Source organism: Passer domesticus, chromosome 16, assembly GCF_036417665.1.
Source record: "Passer domesticus isolate bPasDom1 chromosome 16, bPasDom1.hap1, whole genome shotgun sequence".
NCBI lineage: Eukaryota > Metazoa > Chordata > Aves > Passeriformes > Passeridae > Passer > Passer domesticus.
Genome location: NC_087489.1, coordinates 14781312 through 14801663, shown reverse-complemented (window position 1 = coordinate 14801663; position 20352 = coordinate 14781312). Strand labels below are relative to the sequence as shown.

At 46.7% G+C, this 20352-nt stretch overlaps 1 protein-coding gene across 2 annotated transcripts; it reads left to right on the top strand.

Annotated features, from left to right (window-relative positions):
- Positions 1-913: 913 nt before the first annotated feature.
- SLC9A8 (solute carrier family 9 member A8) lies at positions 914-19310 on the top strand. 2 transcript variants are annotated; one of them, XM_064391300.1, is made up of 16 exons: positions 914-1026; positions 1635-1813; positions 2118-2198; positions 6175-6233; positions 7567-7650; positions 8581-8682; positions 9476-9510; positions 10071-10214; positions 11432-11570; positions 12738-12843; positions 12995-13111; positions 13784-13866; positions 15057-15168; positions 15580-15800; positions 16389-16535; positions 17849-19310. In XM_064391300.1, the coding sequence occupies exons 1-16, from the start codon at positions 1019-1021 to the stop codon at positions 17978-17980; spliced, it is 1749 nt and encodes a 582-aa protein (XP_064247370.1). In that variant the 5' UTR covers positions 914-1018; the 3' UTR covers positions 17981-19310. The 2 variants fall into 2 exon arrangements, with proteins under 2 accessions (XP_064247370.1, XP_064247371.1); XM_064391301.1 differs by lacking the exons at positions 914-1026; positions 1635-1813; positions 2118-2198 and adding an exon at positions 4460-4550.
- The last annotated feature ends 1042 nt before the right edge of the window (positions 19311-20352 follow it).

The window sequence follows — 20352 nt, the reverse complement described above, 5'->3', positions numbered from 1 at the left end:
TGAGCGCAGCCGTGGCTCTGGGGACGGGGAGCAGTGCTGGCTCTGAGGGACAGGACACGATGGCAGCTGTGGGGATGGGGACGGGGAGCAGTGCTGGCTCTGAGGGACAGGACACGATGGCGGCTGTGAAGAAAAGGGGTGATGGTGGCTCTGAGGACAGGGAGTGATGGCAGCTCTAAGGGATAGGACAAGATGGTGGCTGTAGGGACAAGGAACGAGGGCAGTTCTGAGGGACAGAACACAGTGGTGGCCCTGAAGACAGGGGGCGATGGTGGCTCTGAGGGACAGGACACGATGGTGGCTCTGAGGGACAGGACACGATGGTGGCTCTGAGGGACAGGGAGTGATGGTGGCTCTGAGGACAAGGGGCGATGGTGGCTCTGAGGACAGAACACGATGGCGGCTCTGAGGGACAGGACACGATGGCGGCTCTGAGGACAGGACACGATGGTGGCTCTGAGGACAAGGGGCGATGGCGGCTCTGAGGACAGGACACGATGGCGGCTCTGAGGACAGGACACGATGGTGGCTCTGAGGACAGGACACGATGGAAGCTCTGAGTACAAGGGGCGATGGCGGCTCTGAGGGACAGGACACGATGGTGGCTCTGAGGACAAGGGGCGATGGTGGCTCTGAGGACAGAACACGATGGCGGCTCTGAGGACAGGACACGATGGAAGCTCTGAGTACAAGGGGCGATGGCGGCTCTGAGGGACAGAACACGATGGTGGCTCTGAGGACAAGGGGCGATGGTGGCTCTGAGGACAGGACACGGCAGCTCTGAGGGACAGGACACGATGGTGGCTCTGAGGACAGGACACGATGGTGGCTCTGAGGACAAGGGGCGATGGCAGCCGCTGCCCCCGCCGGCAGGGGGCGCCCCCGGCGCCGCCGGCCCGCTGTCACGCGAGGCGCCGGTGGCGCGCGCCCGCCGCCGTTCCGCCGCCGCCGCGCGCGGCCGGACGTGCCCGCCCGAGCGCCGGAAGCGGCGGCGCCGTGGGAGCGCGAGCCCGGCAACATGGCGGAGTGAGTGCGGGGCGGCGGGGCGGCCCGGGGCTGCGGGCCACGGCCGTGTGCCGCGCCGTGCCGTGCCGGGGGTGCCTGTCCGTCAGCAGCGGCTCGCGGTGCGGTGCGGGCGGCCCGAGGGCCCCGCGCGGTGCCCAGGGCTCGGGGATGGAGACGGCGGGCATGGGCCGTGGTGCCGGCGGCGCCGGGACCGGCAGCGGGGCTGGTCCCGTGCACACCGGGGCTGTTCCCGTGCCCTCGGTGTCAGCCTGTGCAGCAATTGCCGGCTCCGTGCACAGGAGCTTCCAGCGTGTCCGATCACACTGCTTTGGGAACAGCGCCGCAAGGAGCTGGTCACCGGGGCCGGGAGTTCAGCCTGCTCTGGGGTGGGGTGGTGTGTGCTCATCTCTGGTGGGCTTTGTCCTGCTGCTCCCATCCACTGTCATTATATTATATTATCCAGTATACTTATATTGTATCATATTATATTATATTATATTATATTATATTATATTATATTATATTATATTATATTATCCAGTATACTCATATTATGTTATCCAGTATCATTATATCATATCATATTATATTGTCCAGTATCATCACATACTATTATGTTGTCCTGCCAGGTCTGCAAATGCCACCCATGAAGTCATCAATGCCACGCTCCACACTCTGCTGGCTGCCACGACCAAGCTGGTGGCACCCACGCCTCCCAAGCCCATCCTTCCCGTTCAGACTGGCGTCCAGGCACAGCAAGAGGAGCAGTCCAGTGGCATGACGATTTTTTTTAGTCTTCTTGTCATAGGTGAATGATGAACTGAAAGGCTGTTAATCTCTGCTAAGTGTAGTCTGTGTATGAGGACATTGGCCAGAGTGCTTTATTTCTCCCCTGGTTCTGTCTGAGAAGTGGGATTTTGCAGAGGCACAGGGATTTGTGACATTTATGGTGATGGAAGCCACTGCTTACACTGATGCTTCTTGGTTTTTTGCCAAAGTGAAGTCTACTGAATCATTAGGAGAAGTTTGCTTGTGTATTTTAAAAATACTACTTTAAGGTATATTTTACTATTTTCCAACAGTCCTGAATCTCCATTCTTTCCCCTTCACAGCTATTTGCATCATATTGGTGCATTTACTGATAGAATACCGGCTTCATTTCTTACCAGAGAGCGTGGCTGTTGTTTCCTTAGGTGAGTAGCCATGACATTTTAATGCTGGATTTGTGCTCATCCAGGGCCTGTCAGTAGTGTGCACTGGAGATAATGCTGTGGTGTGTGTCAGCCATCACTGGAGACACGGCAGACTGGATGCAGTGAAGAAAACAAGTAATTCACAGAGCTAAATTGATTGAAGAAATACAGAAGTGAGCACACACGCAGAGACTGGCCCAGCAAAATGACACCTGTGGGGATGTCACTGCCTGAGCACTTTGGTTTGCATCCTCAGGGAGGACAAGATGTGCAGCACTCCCTGCTCGTGAGGCTCCAGCCTTTGAGGTGGTACATGTGTTTATATTGATGTTAGCAGATTTATGTCTGAATTTGGGATTTTAATGTAGCTGCAACTGTCCCAAAAACTCACCTGGACTGCCAGATCCTGAGCTGTCCCAGAAGTACCATACAGGAGCTCTTCCTATGGCTAGCGTTACAAGAGTGTCACCCTTCGTGGAGATCAAATGTGTACTTAATTTGGAATAAATTTGGAGTATTTCTGAGCCTATAGTTTTATGCCAGGGTAATTTAATTTATTTGTAATGCTGTTTCTCCTGATTTATAAATTTGTAATTGAGGAGCAAATCAGGCACAATACATTCCTTATTTTGTCTACTTCAGTCTGATTTTAAAGAACCTGGTCTGAGTGTTTCCAGCACCAGTTTTTCAGCTGTGACTTGTCTGCAAGATTCTGTGATATTTTTGCTTCTCTTTCTGATGATACTTTCACTGACAGTTGTTCTAAAAATACAAGAAGAAGACAGGTGCTTAGTTATAATCCCGAGGCAGCTCAAAGGACTGTATTATTGGTTGAGCAGGTAGGGTTTTTGATTTTGTGCTAGGCTGGTACCTTCTCTCCTATTTCTTAACTGTATTTTTACACAGTTTCTCAGCTGGAGCAAGCGAGCTTCTTGGTGCTTGTCAGCAAGTTATGATTCCTGGAAAGCAGGGATCTCCTTGCGTCTTGGGTGCTAGATTGAGAAAAGCTTAGAGCTGTTACTTGGCAGAAAGAGAAGCATGTTTTCCAGCAGGGTGACTCCCTGGATTTGTAGATAACTGTGTGTGCTGGAGACCACATCATGTTTCTCACATGGCAGATTTTGGAGCTTCAAGCAGCATTTACTTGCAAAGCCCTAAGTGAGTTTCAGTATTTCTGTTCAACAGAAAAACAAACAGGTGGGTGAGGATCCGGTGCTGGTGCTGCACACACCCCTGATCTTTGTAGCAGCATCATCCATCAGAGTTTTGTGCCTTTATGGTTCTGAGCTGACGCGGATCAGAGCTGCTGCAGCTCGTCCTGGCTCACGTTGTCATCCTCACAGGAACCACCCAGTGCTTGGCTCACTGCTGACACACCACTCTTTCCCTCCCTCCTTGCATTATTGCTGTGGACAGGTGAGATGTCTTGTGGGTGTATCTCTCAGTGTCCTGAAAGGTGCCAAAAGGACATCACTGTCCCTTCAGTATCCTCCTCCTTTCTACACAAAACCCCAAGTACAGGGTGTTAATTTGTTTCAGATCAGGTTACTTACCATGGCTGTTAAACAGCTAATCTAAATTTAAACATAATCCCCAATATAAAATGCAGCAGTATAGTGATTACTCTTGCTGGCATAGTTTTGGATTGTTTTGCAATCATTCTGTGTATCCTGGGCAGCGCAGAGCAGAAGTGTTGGGCCAGCTTGTGTCCCTGCTGAGCTGTGCAGAGCAGCAGAGGCACAGACATTCTCCTCTTTCTGTTCCTTGTTACTGGCATCTCAGCTGCAGGAGAAGGGTTTTAGCTGTTGGATTTACTATTGGTGTGTGCTGTGCTCCTGTGAGCCCCAACAAAATCCCGTTCAAGGAACAGGAAAGCTGTGCTGCTGCTCTCAGGGTGGGTCAGGAGGAGCAGTGCTGCATCTCTTGTGTTCTGCTCAGAGGCTGTGCAGGCAGTGCTCAGCTGGGCTTTGGGGTGGACCTCAGCAGTCTGTCCCCAGTGAGGGATGGGAGAGCAGCAGCTGCAATTGCTGTGAGTCAGCAGGGTGTTAGAGCCAGGAGCAGCCCGGGTAACTGATGTCCTGTGTCATTCCAGCCTTATGGAGTTAGTTTGTAGGCTCAGTGATGTTTGCAGTACTCTGAGCCCTGTGACAGTGCAGCACCTGTGTGATCCCTGCAGCTGCCAGCTCAGTCCTGGTAATGCTCTGCACAGCTGCAAGAGCACAGCTTGAGCTTCAAGTATCCAGTTCTGCCAGCAGTGCCAGAAGTGAGGTGTGTCCTGTTTAGACTTGTAAATTAAGTAAATCCTCTCAGGAAGTTATTGAAGGCTAATAAAAGTGGCAGCAGAGAAGAGAGGTATGATTTTCACAAGTGTTTTCCTCCCATTGTCTAAGCTGCTCGGAAGTTTCTGGTTTATGTTTTCTAGAGGGTGTGTCTCTCCTGATGGACAGGGTGGGAGTGCATTCTCTGAGGCTGGGTTTTGATCCTCATCCTTATAAGTTGCTGGAATTTTGTTGGTAAAAATAGTTTCCAAAAGTGTTTTTTCTCTTTGATTTGTTACTGAGTTTTAACATGTTCTCAGGAAAACAAAAGGTTAGTTGCAATAAGAAAATGCCTATAAAATTTTCAAAAAAAAGGAAGTATAGATTAACTGTTACAGACTTACTCTTCTAATGAGCCCCTTGACAAAACTGACCTGTCTGATTTAGTAGAAACAGCTGATCTAGACCTGCATTCATTAATTTAGTAATAAAGAAAGAGTAGTTTGTAAATGTATGTGGCATGTGAGTGGCTGTGTCTGCATTCTGTCCTTCAAGGGGCAGCAGACCTTTGATGTTCTTTCATTTATGTTTTCCTTTCCATAGAAACCATTTGATGGAACAATTATTTCTACCCTCTGGGACTGATGCCTTCCCAGATTTTTGTATAAAGGAAGGCTTAGGCCTCATGGCTTTGTGTGTGTGACACATCCATCAGCAGTAATCCATGTGATTCTGTTTGTGAGACTCTTTTGTTAGCTACAGCATGAGAGGAGGTCTCATGAGTTACAGAAAAGGACACTTAAAATGAGTTACAGGAAGGCATACTTCAGGCTTCTCAGACACTCTGTACCTTTCATTTGGAGTATTTGGCTTCTGTCCCAGTGTTTGACTGTGAAGTCTCCATTCTGCAAATTATAAAACACAACTATGCAGAAGCACAGATCTGAAATCTGGCTGAAGACAAATTCCCTATAACTACTTGAAAACAATTAATGGCAGTTCATGGGTTATCTTCATGTCTTCCAGAAGAAATCTTGTTACAGTTTTGTGTTTGAAGATATATGTGGGAGGAAAGAGTGGTGTAACCTTTAACCACTGAGTTTGCAGCAGCCTTGATAAAATTCTATCTTCTGTATTCACATTATTTCTACATGACTTAAACAGTGCGTAATTCATTTGGAAAATAGTTCTGACAGGATCTCCACCCTGGTCAGAGTTTGTTGCCTTCTTCATTGCCAGAAAGTGCTGTGATTTCATTCAAACAAAATTCACTTCTGTGGAGAAGACTGATTTCATTTAAGCTGCTTTAACTGCAAATAATATTGAAGTGACATGAAGCACAGATGCCTAACTCATAACTTCCTGATTCTTCAGCAAGAAAGGTGAAATTTCGTTTGAGTGCAGCTTAGATGTGTTTTTGAGTAGTTAAGCCTGTTATCTTTCTGAACCAGTGAGCATCACACTCTCAGTAGTTCTGTTTGGAGCTGGGATATCCCAGGAGACAATCTGTTGTGCAGGGAAGCTCTGCAGTTATGTAACATATTGGAAACTGGGTATTTGGGGATTAAACCCAAAACCACTCAGTGTTTTCATGGTTTAGGAATGAAACTAACTTGCTGCGCTATGTTTTGCCTTGTTTTCACTTCTAAAACTTGCAGAGCTGATAAACAGTGACACATTTTGTTGCTATTTCAGAATGTTTTCTTATTCTCTCCTAGGTATCCTTATGGGAGCTTTTATAAAAATCATAGAGGCTCAAAAGCTGGCCAACTGGAAGGTATAGTTGTAACAATTAATTTTTAATTGTAGAAAAATCCCTAAGTCTTACGAAAAAGGCTTTGTAATACTTGTTCATTCAGGTTCACCACCAAGACCTTGTGCTTGTGGTAGTTCTTGGCTAGCACAGCTGATAGAGTCCTCATGTTTCATTTTCCTCTGCTTCCATGCAGTACAAACACAGTCCTTCCTTTCCATTGTTCTCAGTTCCTTGTCAGCTCTGGTTTCAGGGGCTTTTGTGGAGTGCAGTGGCTCAGCCCCGTGGGTTTGTTCAGGTGCAGTGGCTGTGCTGACAGGAGCAGGCCGTGTTGACTCACAGGCTCTGCGTGCACGCTGCAGCCTTGCAGTCCAAAGGATGAGTTTTGTTTTCTAAGCCCCCCAAATCCTTTAAGATGATTATTACTGGTGCAAGCAGGCATGAGACTTTAAAGAGATGAGTACCTCTGTTTTGAAAGCTGGTGTTAGAACAGAACAGTCCATCAGCTGTTTACCCTGGGTTTAAACAAGTTAATGGGTGTTTGTGGAGGTGACAGTTCCTACGTGACCAGGAGCAGGAAACAGGTGGGTAAAGAGACTGGCCCCTCAGCTGGGCTTCATTTGCCTTCTGTGCCTACTCTGCCAGCAGAAAACCAGGGTGCCAGGCTGGGGGTGCAGCATGAGCAGTGTTAGCCAGGGGATGAGATAAGTGACAAAGACTGAGGACACAAAAAAATAGCATCTTACCTCATGTGGGTTCCATTTATATCACTGTGATGGCAAAAAGGAGCCATCAGAACAGAGCCATTCAAGTCAGGCAGAGATCACATTTGCTGAGAAGATCCCAGCCTCAGGCCCCTCAGGTGGTGTGTCACCTGAGCTGGTCACCTGCAGGGCCCTGGGCTGATGATGTGATTTTCTTGTCAGGTGATGAGTTTTCCAGTGAAACTGCTTGGTCCCAGTGAAGCTGTTCTGTTCAAACAGTGGCCAAGGGGTCACGGTTCCTTGGCAGTCCTTACAGATTTCCAGACTCTCAGATAAAGTGGGAATACTTCTCGTGGAACCAGGAAGATTTTTCCTTTACCATAAATAACCTGTTTTCTATGCGGCTTTTTTGGAGACAGTAATTTAAAATAAATAACTCCTAGTTTTGTATCACTGGGTTGAGAAAGAACAATAGAAGTAGCAGCCCTGGAATAGTCTACTGTTCTTCAGTCTTTGACTTCATCATAAGAAGGGAGAAAGATTTTTCATTTCCCGTCATTATTTTTTAATAGCTTTATAGTTTTTCTTTTGGAAGATTTGATGTTATTTCAATAATGATGATATCCCTGAAATTATAATGATTTTTTTTTCAGGAAGAAGAAATGTTTCGTCCAAATATGTTTTTTCTGCTTTTGCTTCCACCTATTATATTTGAATCTGGGTATTCACTGCACAAGGTCAGTCCCTGCCAGACACTCATTTTGGATGTTGAGGTTTTGTTTGGAACAGATTCTGCTTTTAGTTATCTCCGTGAAGCTTAGGATAATTGCATTAAATTCCATTATATTAATCATTAGGGAATTGAGAGTGCAAAATTTAAACCTCTTCAACCCAGAGTGCAGGGGGTGTAGCTGATACCTGAGTGCTGGCAAGGTGTCAGCTACAGCACAGACGAGGTTTTCCTTGGCTGGAGAGCTTTCTTACCTCACAGAGCTGTACAAGGGCTGCTGTGAAGGAGGAGTAGTGGGAAGGTGTGAGATCAGAACTGGGAAAGTGGGGTCACTCCACAGCTAAAGAAGAGGAAAATGTGTGTGAGGTTGTGACCCTTGCCTGGGGCCCGTGTTTCCATGGGCATTTCTCACAGCTCTTGTCCTGGCTGAGGGGCTTTGGTGCTCCCTAGTGCAGCCCTTCTGCTCCAGCTGTGCTGCAGGACAGGGAGGAGTGGCCATGGTGGCACCAGGAGCTGCTATCAGCACTGCAGACCTTTTCATACAAAATCACAAACAGTGGGCTAGCAACTGGGAAGTGTACAAGCCTTTTTCACGTGCCCTGTCTCCAGCAGAGGGATTAACTTGCACTTTTGCCAGGTGGGGAATATGTCTAAGTGCTGGTGAATATCCAGCTGTTTGCCTGAGGATTGGGTTCTTGTTATGGAGCCAGACTGGGAATCAGTCCTGGGAATCAGAGGAATTGCTGTTGTCCTCAGGAGAGCAGCAGTCTCTCTAGGCAGATGGTGTGGATGTGTATCCTGGGGTACCTGGAACCAAACTGAGCCTTTCTAATCAGAAACCCAGTTGTGAGTTAGAATCTAATTAAATGGAAACCCAAACATGAGTCTTCCCTCAGGCCATTTGTACTAATTTACTTATTTTATTGCTGTGTTCCAGGGTAATTTTTTTCAGAACATTGGTTCCATCATTCTGTTCTCAGTGTTTGGCACTGCAATCTCAGCTTTCATTGTAGGTGGAGGAATCTATTTCCTGGGCCGGGTAAGAATTACTGCTTTGAAGCACTTAAGTTTATCTGGCTTGTTGTTTGAAAGTCCCTTTTTCAAGAGCAGACAAACAGAGTGAAAGTGAGTTCCTGGGTCACAAGGTGCAGTTCTCTGCTCTCACAAAGGCAGTGTTATGCTCCCTTCCATGGATATTGCTGGAGAGGCCCTGGAGCCTCCCTCCTGGGAGTACTCAAGAGCTCTCTGGACACGGTCCTGGTGACGTGTCCCAAGGGCCCTGGGCAGCAGGAGGGGTGGGGTGGTGACCTCAGGGGTCCCTCCCAACCTGAGCCACTCTGTGACACAGCATGTGTCATGGGAAAAGCAATTAAGACTTGACTTTTACTTTTTCTAACTTCCCAGACTTGGTGTTGGAAGGCTGTTCCAAAGCCTGTGTTCTCTAGAGCCATCTTATACTCTACAATATTTTTATATTTTTTTGCTTCTGTGAATTCGTGTTTCCCATTGGTTACATGTAGACACAGATATTTATCTTTTCTCTCAGACTTCATTCTGGAAGGCCAAGCATTCTATATTTTCCTCTTTGCCACTCAGATTTCTCTTGCTCTGAATGTCTTGGTTACTCTGCTCAGCTGACTCTGCTCTAGTTCCCTGATCTTGGGTGACCAGAATTGTGGCAGTAGATTACTGTTGGAGGGCAGTGTTAAACTGGACAGCATCACTACTGTGAATTTTTCTTAATAATGAACTTGGGATTTGATGAATATTTGGTTTTTAAGAACAGAAGAACACCACAGTTAATTGTGATTATGTTCTACCTATTCTTTCAGGCTGATGTAATTTATAAACTCAACATGACAGACAGGTAAGCTCCTGGGGAAGTGGTCTAGTATATGAAATAAAGCTTTCTTCAGGATAGCTGCAGGTGGGAAATGCACTACAGTTGGCCATCTCTTTTGGTCAGTGTTCAGACTGCTGAGATTCAACACTGTATATGAAACTAAGAAATAGATGGAACACTTCTATACCCTATAACACCCAAATTTCCAAACAGTGTTGTATTGTATTCCATTCTTTTTCATTCTAGTCTATTCTGTTCTGTGCTCAGTGATTTCTTTAGAGATATACTGGGTGTTTTAACCAAGCTGTAAGATTTGTAAACCTTGATTAGTTGGTATTATTAATATTTGTGATAAGGGTATAACTTCCTTGTCCACTTCCTCTCTTAAAAGACAGAATAAACTTTTCAGCATCAATAATGTAAATTTTTCAAGAACTTGGCAAGCGGCCAAGTTCTTGTGACTGGAAAGAAAGTACTTGTTTATCACTGTGTAGAAACTGTAGCACAAATGGGCTTTGTTACTGTTGTAAGTTACTAGGTAGATGTTTTTCTTTCATCTCGTTTCCTCTTTTGTGTTCTCCCAGTTTTGCATTCGGCTCTTTAATATCTGCAGTTGACCCCGTGGCTACTATTGCCATTTTCAATGCCCTTAATGTGGATCCTGTGCTTAACATGTTGGTTTTTGGAGAAAGTATTCTCAACGATGCAGTCTCAATTGTCCTGACCAAGTAAGTGCATTGGACCCTCAGTGATTATGCAAACAGAAACTACATCATTTTCTGTTAGGTTTTTCTATACAGTTGTTCTTCCATCTTCCTTTGGAGCACACTGTGTGTTTCAGGTGTGAGGCTGAGTCTTGTGTGCTGCTTCTGTGTCAGAAGCAATCCACACCATGACCTGCAGGGGCAGGGGACAGTAAATGCCTCATTGCCCTGCCTCAGTGCCTTGTCTCAGTCCGTGGAGAATTGATTCTTTCTGATTCCATTCATGACCTCTCTCTCCGTCGGAGGGTGCTGGCAGCAGGAGCCCCCCATGTCACCTGTCAGGCACAGCAATATTCACCCTCCCAGAGCTGCTGTGTCTGCCCTTGGCTTGTGCCCAGAGTGCCACTGGGGAGAATCCAGCATGTCCAGTGGGGTTGTGTTTATGTTGGGGCTGCAGGAAGAGGAACATCCAGGATCCTTATCTTTTGCCTATGATAATGCTTTGGGGCTGAAAGAGTAAAGAATGGATAGATAGATCTTCATCTTATTGCTGAAGCCAATAGATGTGACTGTGAATGTATGGAAGGAACAGCTGTGCCGAGCAGGTAGTGAAGTCAGAGTAATTTTCTAATGCATTAATTGCTTTGATTACAGTTGTGGTGCTTTCAGGGAAGATACTGAAGGCTAAAAGCAGCCAAAAGAAACACGAGCTAGAATCTGTGTGTTCTTTGCACAGAATTTTCATGAACGATATTCCTGAAATTCAAAGAGGTTTCTCCCCTTTCCTGTTAAGAGCTGCTTTGTTTTCCTTCAGTGACCTTCTTGTCTCTCATCCACACCTAAATATTTGATGAGTTCTTCCTGTTCATTTATTCTTCTCAGAGGATCACATGAGTTTTCACCACTGTAAATTGTGTTTTCTTTTCCTTCTCAAAGTTTGAACCTTGTTTTCAGACACTGGCCATCAGCTTAGCCTATTTACGCCATTCTGGGATCCTTCAGAGGAGCAGTGCTGGATTTTTAGCAGAATTAGGTTTCCCTTTGGGGATTACACTGAGGCTTGATTTAACGTCTTTTGACATTCCTCCTGTTATATATATCACAGTAAAAGCCTTTTAAGAGTGGTAGCAACAAAGAAATGGGAGTCTTTTTTGTTGTTATGCTCAAAAGATGTTTGATATTTTTGGATCTAGGCTTAGAATGTATAACCATTCCTTTTTATTTCTTTTAATTGTATCTAGCACAGCAGAAGGTTTGACAAGGGAAAATATGTCAGATGTAAGTGGATGGCAAACCTTCCTACAGGCACTGGGATACTTTCTCAAGATGTTCTTTGGCTCTGCAGCACTTGGCACACTTACTGGTCTTATTTCTGCATTAATATCCTTTTTTAATTTTGGTGATGTATATGTATACATTGGTGAGCTGCAACATTCTAGTAGTATTTTTCTTCCCATCTTCTCCAGCATTTCATAGAGGATATTTCTTATTAGACATTATTTTGGTTTTATGTTAGTGTACAAGGAAGTGTATTAAAAGTGGAATCAAATTTTTATGAACATAATTAAGGTCTGAAATGTTGTATAATAGCTTATGTGCATTGGAGTGTTATAAGATATGGTAATTGTTTTGTAAATTCAAAATATATTAATTCCATTTCAATACCAATCCATTTTAACAAGCATATGGCTTCTTTTTTACATACATAAAACAGTTAATTAAAAGGGAAAAAAAAGCTGCTTTTCCCTGGGGCCTTTGAGTCAGCCCAGCTCATTTGTCCCTATGGATCATGTGCAGGCAGCTGAATGCAGACACTGTTCTGGTTGGATTTACCCTGGGTTCTGTTTTGCCTCTTCCATGAATTGGTTGCTAAACAAGGCAGGAGCTGCTCTGCTGAGATCAGGAAAGCTGTTTGCTGTAGCCCAGACACCTTTGTGACTCTTTGGGCTTGTTTAATGCTAGCTCTGACTTCACTGTGAGCTCTGGGCTGTACAGCTGTACTTGTGTCAGCTGGGACACTGCCAAACACTTTGTTGGTAAACAACAGGAAGAGAATGTTTGATTAAATACAGACTTATTTCCCCTTTTGGTTCATCAGCCTCATTCAGCAAACTTTGAAATTGCCCCATACATCACAACAAAAGAGGGAGACAGATGTTCAACACTTCTTTGACTCATATATAAATTATACTAAGTGCAAGAGAAAAGCAGCTTGTTTGCCCTTTACAGTTACCTGTGCCTCAAAAGTATTTCATTTACCTGTTTTTATCAGTACTGTAGAGGCACATCAATAAGAGATCTTTTTTTGTCTCTAGCTCTGTCTTCTGACAGACTTCTACCAGCAGTAGCTTCTCTAAGAAACATTCCTCTCATAAGAAATTACTAATCTTTGCATACTTGAGTTGAAGGCCAATATGTAGATTTTATTGGCTATTCAGTAGAGAAGTACATTAAGCATAATCACTGTTTTGTAACGGAATGAACACATCAAAATATTTCTTTGATTTATTTTTTAATGTACTTTTTCCATAACATTTCCTTGTGTACGTACTAAAGCACATTGATTTAAGGAAGACACCTTCCCTAGAATTTGGCATGATGATTATCTTTGCTTACCTTCCTTATGGACTTGCAGAAGGGATCTCACTCTCAGGTGAGTAGTAAAATGAGTTCTGAGCACACTGATATGTTAGAATACTTGTCTTGCTGTAGAAGCAGGTTTTGCCTTGTGAGGAGATGACTCTGGAGGGTCTCAGCAGTGAATCCTTGCAGTGTTCTGTTGACTGCCACGTTCTTGCCCACAGGTATCATGGCAATCCTGTTCTCTGGCATCGTGATGTCTCACTACACACACCACAACCTGTCCCCAGTGACACAGATCCTGATGCAGCAGACACTCAGAACTGTTGCTTTCATGTGTGGTAGGTGCAGCCTGCTTTAAATCCAGTACTGAAGTTTAAAATGTCACTTGCATGGAGCAGTGACTCTGCTGGGAGCAGCAGAGGGGTGAATTTGCATCCAGGCATTTGTGTGTCCGTGGTGCTTGTCTTTAAGAGAAGAATTCCCGGGTGTGGAGGCTGCAAGGCACTCAAAAGTCACCTTTCCTGCCACACTGGATAAAACATGCAGTAAATCTCTCTCCCATCCTGCAGGCTCCTGCTAAGATTTGCCATAAGATTGATGGTCACACAGAGATCTCTGAGTGGTATTTTTTAATATAAACATTTTTATATAAAAAGCTACTTGCAAAACCAGTAGCTTCACATATGGAGGTTTTTGGGAGTAGTGGTACAAGCAGCTCAGTCCTAGAACCTTTCCAGTTCCTTTTGCAAACCAAACCTTTGAAGAAATTACATGTTCCAGCATTACAAAAATGTCCCTGATTTCTGGGGGCTGCCATGAGTGAATTCTGTATTGTTTGCAGGAGGATGCAGTGTGGCAGGGAGTGGCTTTGCTGCACTTAACCACTCCTTCGTGAGCACCAGCAGCTCTCCAGGGTTTGGTCAGGAAATCCCATTTTATGTAGTAATTAATAACAGGAGTGCAAAAGGTTTTCTAGAATTGTTTATTTAAATGTGATTTCTCTTTTTCAGAAACGTGTGTTTTTGCATTTCTTGGCCTGTCAATTTTTAGTTTTCCTCACAAGTTTGAAATGTCCTTTGTCATCTGGTGCATAGTAGGTATTTACTTCCTTCCATATCTTTTTAGATGCATTTTTGGTATTGGGAGGGGGAAACACCTTACAGTTAAAAGACTTTAGAATAATTGTTATGATTTTTCGGTTTTTATAAAAAATTCTGACTCCTTTTGTCTTTAAACCCATTTCAGCATTTAGTGCAGTGACTGTGGATTACATTTCACATGGGGCTTGCCTCCACCTGCTGCCATTATAATGGTTTAATGTCAGCATGAGCAGTGTGTTGCCTTTTGCAGGATGCAGGGAGGGCAGTGTGGGTCCATTTCCAGCTGTGTACTGCAGTGTGCACTGGCCTTTCAGTTCAAGGAGAGGATTGTTATCTGCAGCTTCCCCAGACAGGGATATCAGCACAGGGAGCTGCTCTGCCTGCATTGCACACAGCTTCCCTGGCTAATATATATCTAAGGTGTGACACTTCCTTCTGTGGCATTGCTCTCTCAGGCGTAATGCAAATTGTGTAATTTTGGGGTGATTCACAAAAGAAAACAGCACAGCCCTTCAAGGATCCTGCTGACTAAGTCTAGGATATTTACCTTATCAAGGTCTGTTTGTAGTGGAGCTTAAAAACAATGCTCTGAGAAAACCTTGCCTTTTTCTGAGTTAAAGTTTTCTCTGTGTTTGTTAATTGTTTGACATTAAATCAATAGTCCCCTTTTTTTCCTTTTCTGCTCTCAAAAGTGTTGCCTCAGTGTGGGGTATGTTTTACAGCCATACCCAGGGATGTGTTGAGAAACAGGCTGACGTGCTATTTGTTTGGCTCCTGGCCTTTCTGAGCAACTGGGCCACAGGGAGACAATAGAAATACCTTATTGCCTCTTGGCTGCTGCACCAAGGGAATGATTACAGGAGCTGAACTGAGGAGCACTTTTACCCAAAGTACTTCTTGGTCTCCCTGGAATGTCTCCTGGGCTCCATTTATTTATTGTAAGTAAAGCAACTTGGTCTCCATCAGTGACAGGTCTGATTTAGTTTCAGTTAAGCAGACACAATGTTTCAGGAGCAAAATTCCACAATGCCCTGTGCTGAGGCGTTTCTCTCTGTTCATGGAGCAGCACACTTGCCTGTGAGCAAAACCAGCATATTCACCTTGCCCTGTAAAAGCAGCTGCAACTGGGGCCTCGTGGATGTAACACATCAAATGGTCTTTTGCTTTTATTTCTGTTTTTCAGGTGCTGGTTCTCTTTGGTAGAGCGGTGAATATTTTTCCACTTTCCTACCTACTCAACTTTTTCCGTGATCATAAAATCACTCCCAAAATGATGTTTATCATGTGGTTCAGTGGTAAGTTAAAGCTCAGAATACTGAGAACCAGAAAAAATAGTTTTTCTTTTTCATTGTGTGGCCCACTTGAGGATGAACGGGTTTCTCATTGGTTGAGCAAAACTCAGCTGAACATTTGCGCTGTTCTGAAACCCAAGTGCAAGGAAATGTTCTCTTTCTTTCCCCTTTGTGCTGGAGTTGCTCTGGTGAGCCCCACGAGAGCTTTTCTGCATGGAGGCTGCTTGTCTCTCTAGCCCAGCAGCTTCCCAGTTTGAGCAGCAGTGTCTGAAATGCACAGACTTGTTTAGGGGGCAGCCAAGGGGCAGATAATGGGCATGGCACAGGGCTGCAAAGGCCCTTTGAGGGTGCAGGGTTGCTGCTGGGTGCTCAGGTGTGGCTGACTCTCCCTCGCTGCCCCGTTCTCTCCCCCAGGATTACGTGGTGCCATTCCCTATGCCCTCAGCCTCCACCTGGGCCTGGAGCCCATGGAGAAGCGGCAGCTGATCGGCACCACGACCATCATCATCGTGCTGTTCACCATCCTGCTGCTGGGAGGGGGGACCATGCCCCTCATCAGGCTCGTGGACATCGAGGACTCCAAACCGCGCAAGAGGAGCAAGAAGGACGTCAACCTTAGCAAGACAGAGAAGATGGTTGGTTTGGGGGTTCATTCAGAGCACCACTGGGGTTTGGTGGGGTTTTTTTTCAGTTCAGACATTTTTCAGGACTAGCACATGATTTTTTATTAAAAAGTAAGGTGAAGGCAGTAGAAAAAGCCAAGGTAATAGGACAAAGCCAAGCAATATAATTTTAAAATATCCCAAAGCCAGAGTCTGGTTAGTGTTTATACAAAATATGTGTTTGGACAAGGGGTGGAGAAATAATCTCTTAATTCAATCCAATTACAGGCTGATCTATATAAATTAAAGTAATCCCTGGAAAAGCATAAAGCAGATAATAGAGTATTGAGTCATACCCAGAGAGAAAGTAGTTGGTACAGGGTGAGATGAAAATGAATCATAAAAGGCAGATGGAAATTATTTTGGAAAACTCAAAGGCCATGAGAAGGTCATAACAATAGCCCCCTCTGACTGGACTTTATTTTAAAGCAATTTCTGGCAAAGCAAGAGATCTGACAAAGCCAAAAGCCACAACTGGTTGTGGCAAGGGAGACCACAGAGCAGGGAAGTGGGATGACTGCCACTTCTCTTGGGTTGTTCTGATCTTTGTGATTTTCCTAGGGAAACACTATAGAATCTGAGCATTTGTCAGAGCTCACAGAGGAGGAATACGAAGCCCAGTACATAAAACGCCAGAACCTCAAAGGGTTTATGCGGCTCGATGTGGAGTACTTGAATCCTTTCTTCACCAGAAGACTCACACAAGAAGTAAGTCTTCTTATTTTCTTGAAGAAAGAAACTGGTCGAGTTGGTTGTCCTCAGTACCACACAGGGCTCATGGTGCACATGACTTGTGTGGGGACAGAGGGACATCTGTGTATTGCTCATGCATAGAGAGAGCAGCTGTAATGAGCAGCTGCTCTGTAAGGTGGGTTAAATGAGCATCTCAGAGCTCCCCCAGTTAAACCGGGTGTGTGGGTTTGCTGAACTCGCCCTTCATCGTGCAGGGAGCCATGAAGGGCATCAGGAGTCACTGGCTGCTGCTGCTGCCACTCGGGCAGAGTTTTTAAAGTGCTGTCACACACAGTTCCTGCCTCCTACTGTCAGTGGTCCTGTGCCTTCTGGAGCTGTGCTGTGGCTGCAGAGTGCAGTTTCTGTCTTGGACATGGGCACTGCACCGTGTGCTTTCCAGACTGTTCACTTTCAGAGACAGGGCTCTGAGGCTGTACATGCAGAACATCACCTGACAGTAACTTAACACTGAGTGGCCCCAAGGTGTAAATACTGTGCCTTTTTCACTCCCATGCTTCAGAAATCTGAGGCTACTTAGTCACAGAATTCACTGTTTTTCCAATTTCCCATGGAAGCATTTTGGCTGTGGAGTTGATAATTTTGTGTTAGTGCACATTCCATCTTCCTAGCCTGCTCAAAAGTACTGTTTTTCCTCTTGTTTTGTACTTTTCAAAAGTACCATTTCAGCACTTTCCTACAAAAACTAAAGTCATTTATTGCAAAACCAGAAAGGAATCAAGAAACCAAAGTAAGCATCTGATTCGTAGCTGGTAGCCAAAAGCACAGGCTGCCATCCAGATTGCAGCCAAAGGCTGGAAAAACAAGCATGTGAATCACCGTGGCAGGCCACAAGCATCCCAGTGTCCCTGGGAGCACGAGGGGGAGAGACAAAGCCAGGCCCTGCAGACAGCATTGGGATTGTTGAAACACACAGAGCAGGACTGTCTGGAGAGCACAGGTAAACACACCCATCACCAGAACTGTCAGGACTGTGTAGAGAGCACAGGTAAACACACCCATCACCAGAGCTGTCAGGACTGTGTAGAGAGCACAGGTAAACACACCCATCACCAGAACTGTCAGGACTGTGTAGAGAGCACAGGTAAACACACCCATCACCAGAGCTGTCGTGTGTAGCAGTAATTCCTGACTGAGCCCCTGAGCAGTGTTCTCTGCTGGGAAGCAGAGCGTGCTCACGGGGCAGGGCAGATGCTTTCCTGAGGGGTGTGAGCTGCCCTGGCACAGGCTGGTGCAGCAGCAGGGGCCAGTGCTGTGCTCTGCTTTGCCAGGACCTGCACGATGGGCGCATCCAGATGAAGACCCTGACCAACAAGTGGTACGAGGAGGTGCGCCAGGGCCCCTCGGGCTCCGAGGACGACGAGCAGGAGCTGCTGCAGCAGAGCGGGGCCGGGCCACGCTGAGCTCAGGGCCTGCCAGGGCCCACACTGCAGGGCAGCTGCTGAGCCAGGCTGGGCCTGCCCCTCTGCTCCCTGTGCAGGTGAACCCACAGCTCTGCTGCCGCTGCCCAGGGGGGGAAACCCTCAAGGGTGGGACGCCGGGGGGCTGAAGGGAGAACCTTTTGCTCAGACTGCACTGCACAGCAAATTGCAGGCAGCCCGTTGGAGAGCAGAACCATCTGCCATGAAATGATGACATTGTCAATGAGGATGGGCTTCTTCCCATCCCAAAACCTGCTGCGACCACACGCTGCAGTACAGGGCCCGTCTGTGGCTCTGCAAAACAACAAATTGCACTTTACCTTTTATATATATATATAAATATATTCATTCACAGCATGAAGAGTCTTGACAGTTTATACTGTGAATTCGTTTCAGCACTAGTAAGGGAATCTGACTGGAAAAAACATAATTTATGGAATTTGCACATTTTGAACCCAGAAAAGATGCATACCTTGACAAGAGCAGATGTTGCACATACAGGGAATCACCTCTGAGAATGTAGTTTTGTCACTTAAGAAATCCTTGATTTCTGTTCTATGGGATTTTCTGGTTTTTATAGTAAGGGATCTGATCCACAGTACTGATTATAGCATGGTTTTGGGGAAGTGGGGGTCTGTGACAGCACAGAACTGCGTTTGAAATTGTAGTTTCCTTTCTTTGGCTAAAGCCAGTTGCAGTTGGGTTTCTATAATTGGCAATTGCTCCTTGCTGGCACTTTGGCTTCAAATCTTAGAAAAGAGCAGCTTCTGTTTTGCCTAATTTATGAAGTGTCCCTAACACTCCAGAATTCACCTGTGGAATTTTTAAGCTTCAGTGGAAGCAAAAGCAGGACATACATAAGGAAAAAGAGCCTACAAAATCTAATCCAGGTACAGAAGGATTAATACTGCACGTGGCTGAAGCAGCCTCTGCTGGGAAGTGCCAAACAGCCTCCATTAAGCTGTCCCATTTTTCTCTTCTGCTTACGCTGTTTCAGAATCTGTTACCCCTGCATTTGTTCTCCATGGCCCAGTGTTTGCTCAGCCTTGCCAACACCTGAACGTGTTTGTTGCACATTTGCCATGGTGACACATGCAGCAGTTTGCTCCCACTGCCAAATTCCTCCGTGGTGGTTTGCATATCCACTGTCAGGATGTGAATTACAGTTCAGCACCCACCTCTGACATGCAAACGTGCGTGTTTGGTTCTGAAGACAGGAGACTTTGTTTTGGTCTGGTTTTGCTACTGATTTTTTTAATCCACTGCTTACCTACCGAGAGAATAAAAGTTCAAGAATGTATTCAAAATCCTGCATCTGTTGTCCGAGCAGTTTTTCAAAATACCACATCTTGTCCCCTGCTGCCCTTCCCCTGCCTGTGGAAGGGGCCTCGCTGTCCTGGGGCTGGGACACACAGCTGGGGCTGAGCAGGCTGTGAAAGCCATCGGTGCCATTTCATCCTTGGGGGATCTGTGCACATCACCCTTTTGTCACCCTCTAGACCCCAGCAGCCTGCATTCAACTTCAGTTACCCATCACTCCTACTGCCTTTCTCACCTTCACGCCCAGGAGCTGCTGGAAGGTCCCTGAGAGCTCCTCGGGTGTTCAGTGGTGGAGCTGCTGTTCCTCCGGGGGTGCCACACTGCCTCTGTCCCACTGATGTACCAGAGGGCCGTGGCCCCCGGTGGTTCCCGACGCGAGGCCTGGTGGTGCCACCCCCGCCACCAGGTGTGCTGTTCCCCTCCAGGTGCGCTGTTCTCCCCCAGGTGCCCCGTTCCCCCCCAGGTGCCCCGTTCCCCCCCAGGTGCTCTGTTCTCCCCCAGGTGCTCTGTTCCCCCCCAGGTGCCCCGTTCCCCCCCAGGTGCCCCGTTCCCCCCCAGGTGCCCCGTTCCCCCCCAGGTGCTCTGTTCCCCCCCAGGTGCCCCGTTCCCCCCCAGGTGCTCTGTTCTCCACCAGGTGCTCTGTTCCCCCCCAGGTGCCCCGTTCCCCCCCAGGTGCTCTGTTCTCCACCAGGTGCTCTGTTCTCCCCCAGGTGCCCCGTTCCCCCCCAGGTGCCCCGTTCCCCTCCAGGTGCCCCGTTCCCCTCCAGGTGCCCCGTTCTCCCCCAGGTGCCCCGTTCCCCCCCAGGTGCTCTGTTCTCCACCAGGTGCTCTGTTCCCCCCCAGGTGCTCTGTTCCCCCCCAGGTGCCCCGTTCCCCCCCAGGTGCCCCGTTCTCCCCCAGGTGCCCCGTTCCCCCCCAGGTGCTCTGTTCTCCACCAGGTGCCCCGTTCCCCTCCAGGTGCCCCGTTCCCCTCCAGGTGCCCCGTTCTCCCCCAGGTGCCCCGTTCCCCCCCAGGTGCTCTGTTCTCCACCAGG